Here is a 13,706-nt window from a genome sequence, read left to right as displayed (position 1 = left end):
GATACAATTCAATCTTGCAACATTACTGAAAATACCAGCCTTAAACCACAAGGTTATTCCATCAAATCCAGAACCAAAAAATTGTGTTTAAAAGTTGTTTATATCACACAATTCACTGAATGTTGATGCTTCTGAGTAACTATATATGGATCAAATATGAAAGAAAACTTTCAGAGCATCCTGTCGACACCCTCCCTTCAGATACTTATATACATTCATAAATCTCATCTCAGTGTTCTCCTCTCAAGGCTGAACATGTCCAACTCACCTCACAAAGAGATGCTTCAGACCCTACTCATCTTTGCTTCCCTTCACTGCACACACTCCAGGAACTCCATGTCTGTCTTGTCCTGAGGAGTCCAGAACTGCACAGAGCACTCCAGACCTCACCAGAGTACTGGGGCAGGATCACCTCCCTCGACCTGCTGGCAGTGCTCTTCCCAGTGCACCACAGGACACCATTGGCCTTCCTGGCCCACAGGACACACATCTGGCTCATGGATAACTTGTCCAGTAGGACCCCAGGTCCTTCTCTGCAGAGCTGCTTTCCAGCCTGGGATTATTCTTCTTCAGGGGCAGGATCTGCACTTGCCTTTGTTGAATTTCAGAAGGTTCCTCTCCACCTATCTCTCCAGCCTGTCAAGGTCCCTCTGAAGGGCTGCACAGACTTCTGGAGTACCAGCCACCCCTCCAGATTTGATGTCAGAGAACTTGCTGAGGAGACATCTGCCCCTTTTGCCAAGTCACTGATGAAAAGTTAAGCAATGCTGGGACCAGTACTGACCCTTAGGTGACACCAGTAGGCCTCCAACTAGACTGTGACACTGATCACAGTCCTCTGAGAACTGGCATTCACTGTCCACTTGTGGCACTCACTGTCCACTTATGCAACCCCCACTTCCTAAACTTGCCTGTAGGCATCTACATTTACTAACAGTAAACACACTGAACTTAGAATTCCTGAAGCTTTTGATATTTTTTAAAGCAACAAAATTAATTACATAATGATATATGAAAACCACAGGATTGTTTTAAATTTTTCTTTCTTCTTTCTTAGGTCATTTTTTTGTTTAAAATAATATCCTACTAATAAAATCTGAATTACAAATATGTACTCAAGTCTATACTCAAGTCTATCTGGTTTACTTACATCCTTGCAAATAAATGCAAAAAACATTTTTCTTTCCCTCATAAGGCTACTTCAAGAAATAAAATTGGAGCAAGCTGTAAAATTCTTATTTGACAAAAATATCTGCTTACAACACAATACATACATATATACATACACAGATCACACTTTGAAGAGTTGCCACTAAATATTTCAAGGGCAGAAAAATGTAAATGAACAGTTTGTCTCTGATGCATTTTTCTGGACAGACACTTTCTGCAAAAGCTTTCATTTTCACAGAGGCAGAAAGGGTTAAGCTATTCCCTCTGCAGTATGGGACTAATATTCTACTACTTTTGAGTGTGAAAAACTTAAAACTGTGCTTATTTCATAATTCTGCTGACTTTAATAATGTCCATAAGTTGACACCTACTGAAGATAACTTTTCAGTGTATCTAATACCCAAAAAAAGAAATTTTAATACATGCCATTTTTAATACATGCTTAGAATCTAGACTTGTAGACAGGAGTATGGTTTATCCCCGTCTGGGAAATTTATGAGGACTCTGAATCTGGAATATTGCTCTGGAATCACTAATTCAGTCCTCATGTGGTTCTGACATTATAATGCAGCAGCAGATTTCTCATATTTAAACTGGAATAAAGCCTGCATATTTTGAAATCAGGAAATCCACCTGAATATCCAAAAATAAATACTTTGGAATGATTATTTCTAAACAGCAATTTCAATTCCATTTATTGGCAAGCTCTTCTGGACACATGAACACCAAGCAATGGTTTAGACCACATAGTTATGCTTGTTATTAGCTTATACAGTATCAGTATATAGGAATAATTATTTTACTATTTAATGTTATAGAGTGTTTATTACCAGAAAAACAGGTTCCTACTGAGTGTGAGGGTACTTCTGAGGATGCAAAATCTGCAGCTAGGGCAAAATAAAGGAATGTGAAACTGGCTGAAATATTTAAATCAATAAGTTCTAGGAGTGAAATAAAGTATATTGTTTTCTTCTATTAGCTAATTCAGTACCCTTTTCAGCACTATGCTGATAGAGTTTTCTTGTGTATGTACACATTGCTGAGCTGATGGCTCACAAAGACACCAAAATAAGAATAAAGAAGTTCAAAGAGCAAAAGGTTAGTTACACCAGAATAGCTATGATAACATTACTTAACAAGACAAACTTGTGACCCACTAGTATCTTAGGCATACATTGTGAAAAAAAAAAAAACCCGAAAAAAAACCAAAACAAAACTCAAAAATTTCCAGAAGTTAGTAGGGTTTTTTTATGTCAGAGAAGTCACTATTTCTACAGCTTTTAGCAGATGGCACTAGTTATTTACTTAGACATAACATCAGAGCAAGATTAGTTTTCAAGCCTTTCAAGTGTGTGAAACCTATCTTCCACCAGAAATACCAATCCTTGACCCTTGCTTGGTAAGATTTTAAAGAACATTGGGCTGATACAGACATTTGTTGTCCTTTCAGAACTAATGCACTGAAAATGCCAGTACAAAGTATAACTTTGACAAATTTGCCTCAGAATAAATCACTGCCATCCAGAGTTGCTTTTGAAGGCTACAGCTGCCAACAAAAGAAAGCTGACTGTTTGTTTCAGGAAAGTGAGTCTCCACCTCCATACTACAGATCTTACTCCGTATTATGGATGCATAGAACCTTCAAAGTGAAACATAGAAACTGAAATTTTAGAGAGTTTAAGTTATCTTATGATAATTATTCTGTTTATCTCACATTATAGTTAATTAGCAGATATTTAAAAGTCACTTGCGCTTCATGCTTGGCCTACCCAACTCTGAAGAAGTAGAGGGAGATGGAGAATTAATCTGTGAAAACAGTTCCAGTGAATATCATTGATGGACTTCTGTAAAAGTTTGATAAATGTGTGAATTGCAATACCCAGGTGACAATAACCTGTCCAAACCTTAAGGATTTTCCCTAATGAGAAATGAATTTAGGGAACTGTTCTGCTGCTTCCTGCACCTTGAAGATGGCAGGGTTTCTTTGAGAACTGGTTTTCCAAAGTACTGGCACATCCTAAATTACTTTTCTCTAGCTGACTCTCAAAAATCAGCACAATTACGACAGGATATTCAAAACTATTCAGACATTAGCAGAAGTCTGCATGAGATACCCTCCACCTGCCCGCCCAGGGAAACTGGCAATCCAAATAACTGGCATGGGCAACAAATGAATGATGGAAACATCAGGGCATAATGGAAAGTGCGAGCAACCTAAACTATGGGTGTGACAACAGGTTTTGCCAGTGGTAAGGTCTGCTGTCACAGGAATAAGTGCAGAAAACCACACTTAAAACACACAAGAAACCCCCAAACAAACAAACAAAAACCACTAAGAAACAAAAAACCCAAACAAAACAAAAAAACCCCCCAAAAATTTAAAAAATAACCAAACAAAAAAACCCCACCAAAAACTAAAACCCCCAAAAAAACCAAAAAAAAAACAAGCAAAGGAAAAGAAGCCCAAAAAATTCATCTCCAAATATACTTTCAAGAGCCTTTGTTAACAGTGTTTAGAGGAGTAGACTAATGACTGGATTGTGCTGAAGCAGATGGAGTATCTGTCAGAGCAGCAGCGGGTCACAGGGCTCCTCCACCACTGAAAAGTGTTGGAGGAACAAACTTATGATGTGCAGAGCATATTAGAGTGATTACTAAGGAGACATAATAAATTACAAATAAAAGCAACAACCACATGCTTTAGAGGCTACTGTGGGAAGATGAAAAAAAGGAATAATGAAAAACAATTAAGATGGACAATCTCAAGAAAATTATCTTGATATTGAGATATTAGCTCATGAAAGAGTCTGCTCAAAAGAGGGACTGAAGTTGTATTGTCTGAAAGGTCAGCAAGAAACCTCAACAAAAAGATTAGATAAGATTAGGCACTGAGCACTGCCATTTACACAAAAAGAGCAGGTGAGGAAGCACGTCTTCAACATTTTGACTTTTTAAGGCTGTTATTCATACACAAGCATGCCCTATTCCTCAATAATTATGTGAAGTGGATACTGAAGAGCATGCATCCTTGATCTGGGGAAGAGACTCGTTATCACTGGTGGAATTTCAGAATGAAGCTTTTCATTCTTAAGGCTAAATATGATAAATGTGAATACATAAATAAAAATAATACAAAAAAATCCCAAAACCACTATGCTCCAAGGCATTACCTTAGATAAGGTTTATTCATTATTCTGTTTACCCATTGCTACAGTATGTAAGTAATAGTTTGCAACATAATAGAAGAATGTGGGTATTAAAGCACCCAGAAATCCAATGACCAAGTTTAAGATGTTTCAATGCCTGGAGAAATGTATAGCCCCAAGTAATGTACTTATACTCTGTCCACATGCAGAAATAAAAATAAAAAAAAGAAATCCAGCATAAGCCAGGAAAAAAATTTGTCAAACCAAAAGTAAATTATAGGTGAGAGAAAGATTACATCTGCATTCTCCAAATAACCTGAGTCCCTAATGATAGATGACAAGGAAATTCCTTTTTCTGTCTGGATCACATCTGTAAATCCTCTCTTTTTTCACAAAACAGAGCTAGAATTGATGGTGAACTCTTTAACCAAGAAGAAAGCAAGGATGGTAAGTCTTTTGGTGCAATGAATATTTAATTACTACAAGAGAAGTCATACAACTACAAAAGACATGATTGAAAAACCCCACAAGGAATCATTTTATCTCCTTTTAAATAAGTCATTCCAAAGGAAGATGAGACTTCGTATACCTCTGGGCAGAGGAATAAATTATCATTTGAGCAGTATTTGAGGCATTTAACTACCGTTCTCAGTAAAATGGGAAAGGCACCACTTTTTTGTTTTGTTTTCTTTTGTTCTAAAAGAATTTTTAAAAATTAGACAATTACAGCCCACTGCTCAAACAGGGAGAGGAATGAATAGCCTGCAGCCATGCATGGGGTTTGTAATTTGAAACAGTCCGACCCTGCAGCATCAGAAGCATGTTTGGGCTTTGCAGCTGGAATAAAAAACTGACATGCTTTGGGAATCGTCCTGAGAGAAGCAGAGGTGCCAGGGACCTTGGGGATTCACACCTCATTAAAAACAAAATGAGGCACCAGCCTTGAAATGTCCAAAGTGGACTAGAGGCTTGGTATAAACACTCACCACCACACACCCTTTTTCAACTATCTGAACCAAGGAAAGATGAAATTTCCAAGGAAACTGAAATTATTTGGCTACTAAACCAACAAAATGCCTGCTTTATGTGACTTGCCCATATAAAACTTTTCCCTGAAGTAAGCTTTGAAGGACTTCCAACGGGGCTCCAAGTGTTCTTCTATTTCAATATAAAATGTCAAAAAATATGCTACATAAGACAGCATAAACAAAAAATGGGCTGGTAAAAAACTGTACAAGGTAGAATTCTTCCCTTCCCTGGTCTACTTGTATTCTAGGGCACACCTCTACCTTCAGTCTTGTTTTCAACCCAGTAGCCTTTCACTGGCTTCCTGCATGGTACCAATCCCCATGGTGAGCCAGGTCCCTTCCACTGTCACCAAGCCACAGCTTTACTACACCTGTGTCCTGTGGTCACTTCCCTGCTGTGACCATCTGCGTGGTCCCTGTGATGGCCAGAAATGTCTCTACCTGTGAATGGTTACGCTGCATTTCATGGGAGATGTAATATCTCTGCTGCACAAATAATGTCTCTGTGAGCCTGAGTGTAGCAGCCAAGAGAGGCAACTGGCAGCATTTCCCCCTCCTTTAACAGCCCAACTTTTCAGAGGAATGTGTGTTAAACAAGGTGAAGCTAAAACAAGCTAAAAAACCAAACACATGCCTCTGTCACAGTTCTCAAAACCTCATGACTGGTTCAGTGCCTGTCCGATGTAACAAAACAATTGTACTGAATTACCAGGACCACATAACAAAGGGAAGGTACAACTCACTAGATGAAATTGACAATCTCTTATAGCACGTTTTGCAACCCAGATTTATTTTCAGATAGCCTACTGAAAAAGCTGTGTGCTTTAAATCCCTAACTATCATAATACATACTTTTAGTAGCACATTTATATTTATTGCAATTTGCTGATCCAACACTACCTTTAAATAGCCACTTTTCCAAGTACTCTTGATTCTCAGTTCATCCAACCCAATTTGTTTCTGAATTCACACAGATATTGTTTATTCAGTTATAAAACAGCTTAAAGGAAAACCAGAAAAAACCCCTACATTCATTCAAGTCACAAGCTTTAAATATATTAAACCAGCAGGTATATTGCACTTTACCAGAGAACTGTTTTCTATATAAAACATTTCTTACTGTTTCACTTCACAATTCAAAATCTGCATAATGACACTCCAATTCCTCAAGAGCCTCATCTGGTCCTAACAAGTTAGTACTAGTAGTCAGAGGCACTTTTGATAAACAGTGTACACAGGAAGTCATTGTTGAGAGAGACAATTAATTTGGATTCCTACTTGCAGTCATTTATCCTTCCCATTTTTCTGCAACCCCCTGCACATATTTTTTTCCAGTCAAATAAAGCTAGCTGATTCTTCATACCTGTATGTTTTGTAAAAGAGACATCTCTTCAGGGGGACCTTAATCACATGTTCCTGAAGGCCCACAAAAAGGACACTCTGGCTGTGCAGGATCTGAAGGCTCCTGATGGGCTCTCGCTGACTTTTTGGCAAGAGTTCAATTTCCTCAAGCAGGCAGCTGCTTGAAGTCTGGTTCACTGGGGCAAGTACTTTCTTAATAGTGCCATAGTCTGAAAAGACAAGAGGAAAATGAGTTACTAAAAATCACACTGGCAATTCTATTTGCTTGGTGTCAATCCGTGAAAAAATCTTTGTGTTGGATGTTTTCAATGAAGTCTCAGAATGCAGGATTATTTTGACTGAAGCTTCCTTATGTATTATAGTACAGCTAAATGAACTTAGAAAACTTTAAAGTCTGTTTTCATGTGATGCAATACATTAAAAAAAAAGGAAAATAGTTAAAAAGTTATTCATGCAGAATAGCCTTCACAGCAGTAGTCACAAAACAACAAGGTTTCAAAGTCTGGCTTTGAAAACCATTGATAAATGCACATTCATACTAAGGGTTACTGACTTCAGTCTACAGGATTGTCCTACACGTCACTATATTTAAAGCAGTTTTAAAAGCATTAAATTCCATAATTTCCCCAGTTTGTTTTAGTATTCTTTGTGTTAAAAATTATGGAGTTTAGATATGTATCACATTCATTTAATAAAGCACATGTATATGAGCATGTGCAAGTTTTGAGTCTAAGTGAATATGAATGAATGAGCTGAACCTCTTCTTACTTATCCTGATTTTAACGTCTGAAACATAACTTTTAGCATTCATTCTTCACTTCTATTCTTAATGTGATTTCTCAGGAAAGACAGTAATGCATTGAAAACCAGTGTCAGAGTATATGATAACATTCATGACTCACTCTTGCAAAGTTTTAAAATAATTTAAAAATACCAAAGTACATTTGTTCTGAACACAAAGGACCACATTCTCACACTGATAAATATCTGAGGAAGCCGCAGCACTATGCAATCTTTTATGTGCCAGCAATAGGAAGTATTAAAGATCCAATACTGCAAACACACACGGAGATAAGCCCTGAAGTCTGGGAAGACTTCCCTTTTGAGTTGGTAACAATGGCAAGGGGCATGTTTAGGAAGATCTGTTCTGCAGTCCAGAAAATAGGGGGTTTGACCTCACCAGCACAAGGCCAGAGGTTTGGCTCAGAGCTGGCAGTGCAGGCCCTCAGGATGTATCTGGCCCTGGCTTGGCAGGTAGTGGTTTTATCCATGGCAGGAAATACCTGGTGGCCACACGTCTGTGCCCCCCTACACCAGCTCCACCCTGGGAGCACTGAGGCCAGGAGCTGGCACCCCTACCCAGCCACTGTACATGCCAGGGTAACTGGGCTGAGGGAGGGCAACATGACATTCCCAAACTTTGCTTGGGAAGTGGAGAAGAACAGCAAGTAAGCAGCTCTAAGAAAATACAAAAAAAAGCAACCTCAAATAGACTCCAAAACTGAAGAGAAGAGGGAGAACCAAGATGATAGTAACTGTTAAAACCTCCTTGTTTTTCTGAGAAAGACTGAGTATTCAATCATGAGATCTGAAGTAGTACTGGAAGGGAGAGCATACACCAAATAGCAAGGCAAGTTAATAGGATGTTTATGCATAAGATACAACATTACAAAATATAATTCTATCAAACAGTCAAAATTAATTAGATAAATGATAAATTATTAGTTCAGTATATAATATGGATTCCTCTTAGTCCATAGATCCAAATTTTCATCATACCAAATCATGGATGCATGTTAAAATCTGCCTAACCTCTCAAGTTTTAATATAATCACTTCATGCACCTGTTTACATTTTTCCCCTTTTTTGATATAAACATGCTTGACCATTTAATAGGAAAAAATCTTCCAGTAAAGTACAATTTTAATTTTTATTAAACTGTTTGATAATAAAATATATAATTTGACGGTCACTTTTTTTCCCAAACAACCTAAAACAGACTTATATTCAAAATCTAATTAAATTGTTGCCAACAGTCAGTTTTGTCCCACAATTAAGCAATAAGCAGCACAGCTCAACAACATAGCAAGCAGTGTTCCACCGATGATTACTGGATGCAAAATCTTGACTATAATTACACCAAGTTTCATGGTCAAAATATGGTCTGAGGCATGCCCCAAAATTTCAGTGCCTGTATGTCCCTGTTTTGGCTGAGGCAGAATTAATTGTCCTCACATTGACTGGTTTTGGGCTGTGTTTTAGGTTTGTGCTAAGCAAAGGGCTGATAATACAGAGATGTTTTTGTTATTGCTGGGCTCCTTGATCAGAACCAAGGCCTTTTCAGCTCCTCATACTGCCATCCTGGAGAGGAGATTAGGGGTGCTTGGGAGTCTGGGAGGAGACACAGCCAGGACAGGTAACCACAAATGACCAAAGGGATATTCCATATGACATCACATTCAGTTATAAAGTGGGAGAAGAAGGAAGAAGAGGAGGATATTTGGAGTTGTGGCATTTGTCTTCCCAAATCACCATTACACCTGATAGGGCCCTGCTCTCCTGGACATGGCTGAACACCTCCCTGTCCATGAGAAAGAGTCAATTAATAGTAAATTGGTTTGCTTTGTTTGTGTGTGTGGCTTTTGCTTTTCCTATTAAACTGTCTTTATCTCAACCCATGTGTCTTTTTCCAATTCTCACCCTGATCATGCTGAGGGGAGGAGGGGAGAGGAGGGGAGAGGAGGGAAAAGGAGGGGAGGGGCTGTGTGGTACTTGGAGGCTGGCTGGGGTTAAACCACAACACTATGTTAATTACTGAGTGAAAGATGAATAATGTCTTTTGAGCATAGAAGTTGGAAAAATATACTAAGAAGAAGAAGGAGCAGTGAGATCATTTTACAGATGTAAATTAATTGATATTGCTTTATAGATCAGTCAGTGCAACTCTATATCATATGCTTAACTGGCAGACAACAGATTCAGTGTGATTCATGACACATTGTATTTGGCGTGTCACAGTTTTCCTGCATGAGACAAAAATCAGGTACGCACACATTCAGCATGTGCTTCTTCTGCAGAGCAATATTTCTTCCTACCACTGTGCTGGGTGTGGCATCTACAGACTGAATCATTTGCCATCACCTTCCCCAAGAGAAGAAAAAGCACATGACTGCAGGCCTCCCTCCCCAATGCCTACATAGACATTCAATTTAGAAATACAGCTTTGGACAGGAGAATATGATCAAACACAAACTTTGTGTTTCTTGTGGCTCATTTATTATAGATGGCAAACTTACAGTTCTTTTTATTCAAGTGTATGACCTGGAGTTCATGGTTACAGCAGCATGCCACCCCAGAAAGAAATAAAATATTCTCAGTTTGAGATCTGCAGCACTAATGCCTTCCCCAAGACATCTGCCATTGTTCTTGTTCTTCCTTCTTATCTTGGCATACATTCATCATTCCTCATATTTCCTTTTGCTCTCTTTCAGCATCTCCCAAAGCATTCCTTTTTTCATTTGTTGTATGAGAGGATTAGCACTCAGAAATGTTGAAAGTCACAATTGACTGAGCTTCAATTGAAGAAACAGGGCCTGAGATCCCACAGATTACCAGGAAGAAACACTGCTCTTCTCAGGAGCAATGTGGGTCATATGCAAACTCAACAAAAAGGAATAGAATGTTACCTGAGATCTGCCTCAATAAACTTCCCTGCTTCTGACTTCTGCAACCTATCTTCTCTGCCTTCAATTCCTACTGTGTATGACTTTGATTTTGCAAGGACCACTTGGGAGGCCAAACTAGGGTGAGGATCTGGTTTCACTCCACAACTTTGAGACAGGCACAGATTGAATTTGTGTTTTGCTCACCCGTCTATGGTACGTAGTAGGGTGTGTAGATATCCTTAAAATATACTAACATGCAACATAGCTATATCAGATTTCCTTACAAGGAAAATCATAACCAGTGATTCCAGTGCTGTCAAAAGCCAGGTGTTCTGCTCCCATGTTTCCAATTCTACTACAATGTGCGCAACATTATGCAAAGCCTCCAGCAAAGATTTCCTAAAGATCTTGTAGAAGTGCTGTCTTCAAAAGTGTGGTCTGTCTGGCTATTTTCACACCACAGTTGCAAAGAAAAATAGGGTGTAAAAAACAGTAGGGAAAAATAAGTCTGGAACATGGCTCTAGGGCATGGAGTTTTTCAGACCTGTCATAATCTTTCAAGTGAAGATTTAGTTATATAATCAAACTAAGTGTCCACTTCTGCCAAGAAACAGCTGAGAAGGATAGTAACCACAGAGCATCTTAATAGATGTAACTTTATTGCCACGGACACAGGGAAAGCTGCAGTTTCATCACAAATGTCAAGCCTGAGCCTAACAGCCATTTAAGAATTCAAATGAATGGCATCTTTGCATCTGACTGTAAGCAAGACATACTAAGATAGATCCAGACACCTGACAGCCTTTGTTTAAGGGTGGCTAACTACATAGAGGAGTAGTAAAGGATAATGACATTGGCCAGAATGAGTAAATAATGTGCTTTGTTAGCTTGTACTGCAATAGCCTCAAAGAGACTTGCAAAACCAGCAACTTAACATTAGAAATCCAATCACTGCGAATGAAGAGAAAAATTCTTGTTGAAATATTGCTATGTAATGTGTAGGAGACTATGAAGAACTGCATGGAAAACCTGGGATGGTGTTTTAGAGAACATGCTTAGAGGCAACAAAGTCTGTAATTTACAAAATAATAACTGGACAAAATAAAAGGATGATTTCTAAAAGTGAAAAATAAAATTTAAGATGTAAGAGGTGTAAAATCATAGCCAGCAATGGAAAACACTGCAAGAGTGCAGCTGGAATCATTATAACATCTTTGGTGGTACCTGCAAAGCGAAAAAGAAAATGAACATACAAAACAAACAGCAGATGCAACAATCTAATAAATTCATAATTCCCTGAGTTTCCCAACAGAAATAAAACCACTCATGGAAGCTTTAGCAAATTCTTGCTATAGAGAAGAATAAATATTTACATGAGCTGTTATGTTTACAAAATATTGCTGCTTTCTTCAAGCCAACAAATCATCATAAGGCAGTATAGAAGTAAGTGCATTTCACTTAGTCAAAAGAAGAGAAAAAATCTTCACCCGTTCCTTTTTGAGAGGGAAGCACTTTCAATCTTAACTCTTGCCATAGTACCTTGGAGAGTGTGTTGGTCTCCAGAAAGCAACTGAACCAGCACCAGGAGACAGAATCCAAACCAATGGTTTTCAGAAGAGAAGCCTACAGTATAATCTTTTGTTAATGTAGCTAAAAATCACTGCTGTCTTCTAAACTATATGAGTTGTAAGCAAAATAAACTAATAATAGTCTCAAGTATCTCTTCAGGACAGCTGTATGCCTATATTTAAGACTTAACAAATATTCCTGCAGTTTCTGAGCACAACAAGGTACCTTTGAAAATCCAAAAATCCCTTTACATATACCAAGAAGCACCTCAAGAAACAGCAAAATCTACTGTAAATTATAAACTGTAAATGTAACTATGGGTCTGTTTTTCAAAATTACCACAAAACATTCTTCAGAATACCACTACATCTTAAGCAGATGGAAGGATTGGGTCATTGTGATGGAAAGGGGCTGTCAACACAACACACAGATGCTAAAGCAACATTTGCAACTTCAGGAGATGCTTGTAGCTAAACTTGAATAAGATCCACCTGTGCAAGAAATACTCTACTCTTTATGTCATAACATGTGAAAACAGACTCATTGATAAATTTAAAAATCTGGCAGCACAATGACCATGGAGTTTAATAGATGGAGACTTGAGAGAATACATTTTAAAGTGTAGCTGAAACAAATATGAACTATGTATATTTTCAAGAAGTATAATTTGAAATAGACTTTGGAAAATTATATTCAGTAAGTACTTTAATTTTATCCATTATATACTGGTTTTACATATTATTAGTTGTATATAAATTATTTTTCCCATTGGAAAATAAAAGCATTAAGACAGTATTAAGACTGTTGAAATTAAAGGAAAAAAATCTGTTAATGTTAAACATATTGTAAATAATATCCCTATGTACATATAAACAGTGGTTATAATAATCTTATTATTATAATAATGCTTAGAGGCAACAAAGTCTGTAATTTACAAAATAATAACTGGACAAAATAAAAGGATGATTTCTAAAAGTGAAAAATAAAATTTAAGATGTAAGAGGTGTAAATCATAGCCAGCAATGGAAAACACTGCAAAAGTGCAGCTGGAATCATTATAACATCTTTGGTGGTACCAAACATTTGTATTAAATACCATAGAAACAACAACAAAAAAATAGGGCATTAGGGTCATCTTCAAGGCAGAGGTCTTTCAGAATAATAAACTGAAATACCAAATATAAAACTGATTAACCAAATGTGTAATAGCAAAAAAATCAAAGAATGTGCAAGGTAATGATGGACAACCATTCAGCCACCATGAAAAAATGTATCATCAATATTTGCTTTCCTCCAACACAGTAATTGGAAAAAGCCCTACCGTGAAGCAGAATGTGCATTTGGCTAACAGCAGAAAATCATTCCAATGAACAGAAAGTATCAGGCTGCATAAGGGCTTTAGTGTGCTCGACGCAGAAAAAAAGATGCAGGAACAGCAAATGCAGCAGCTGGTTCAGCCTAAAAAGGGGAAGCCCAGGACTTATGATTTAGCAATCTGTGTAACATCAAAAAAGATACATATGGTACACAGAATGCAATGGGGTTTAAATCCTACTCTTCTCCACCCTTTATAAAAATAACTTTAAAATTAGTCAAATCATCAGTAGAATGTGGATAATTAAAGCTTTGGCCATTATCTGTTTTCGCACGGGGGGGTACAATTATGTTTAAAGGAAGGGTATGTTTAGAAGACAAATAATACAACCATGCTCTGTAACTTCAGGGCTTTTTACCTTCAGTTTTCTCAGATACATACTTATATTTGA

At 37.7% G+C, this 13,706-nt stretch overlaps 1 protein-coding gene across 4 annotated transcripts in view; it reads right to left on the bottom strand.

Moving 5' to 3' along the window:
* SEMA5A (semaphorin 5A) overlaps positions 1–13,706 on the bottom strand; it is a 315,396-nt gene that overhangs the window by 89,744 nt on the left and 211,946 nt on the right. For all 4 annotated transcript variants that reach the window (XM_064428870.1, XM_064428877.1, XM_064428886.1 and 1 more), the window contains one exon: positions 6,708–6,915. In XM_064428870.1, coding sequence (XP_064284940.1) covers positions 6,708–6,915 — 208 coding nt within the window. The remainder of the gene's footprint in view (positions 1–6,707; positions 6,916–13,706) is intronic.

The sequence above is a fragment of the Passer domesticus genome, chromosome 1, assembly GCF_036417665.1.
Source record: "Passer domesticus isolate bPasDom1 chromosome 1, bPasDom1.hap1, whole genome shotgun sequence".
NCBI classification, from domain to species: Eukaryota; Metazoa; Chordata; class Aves; order Passeriformes; family Passeridae; genus Passer; species Passer domesticus.
Note: the sequence above shows the minus strand (reverse complement) of the source record. Positions and strands in the feature narration are given on the sequence as shown.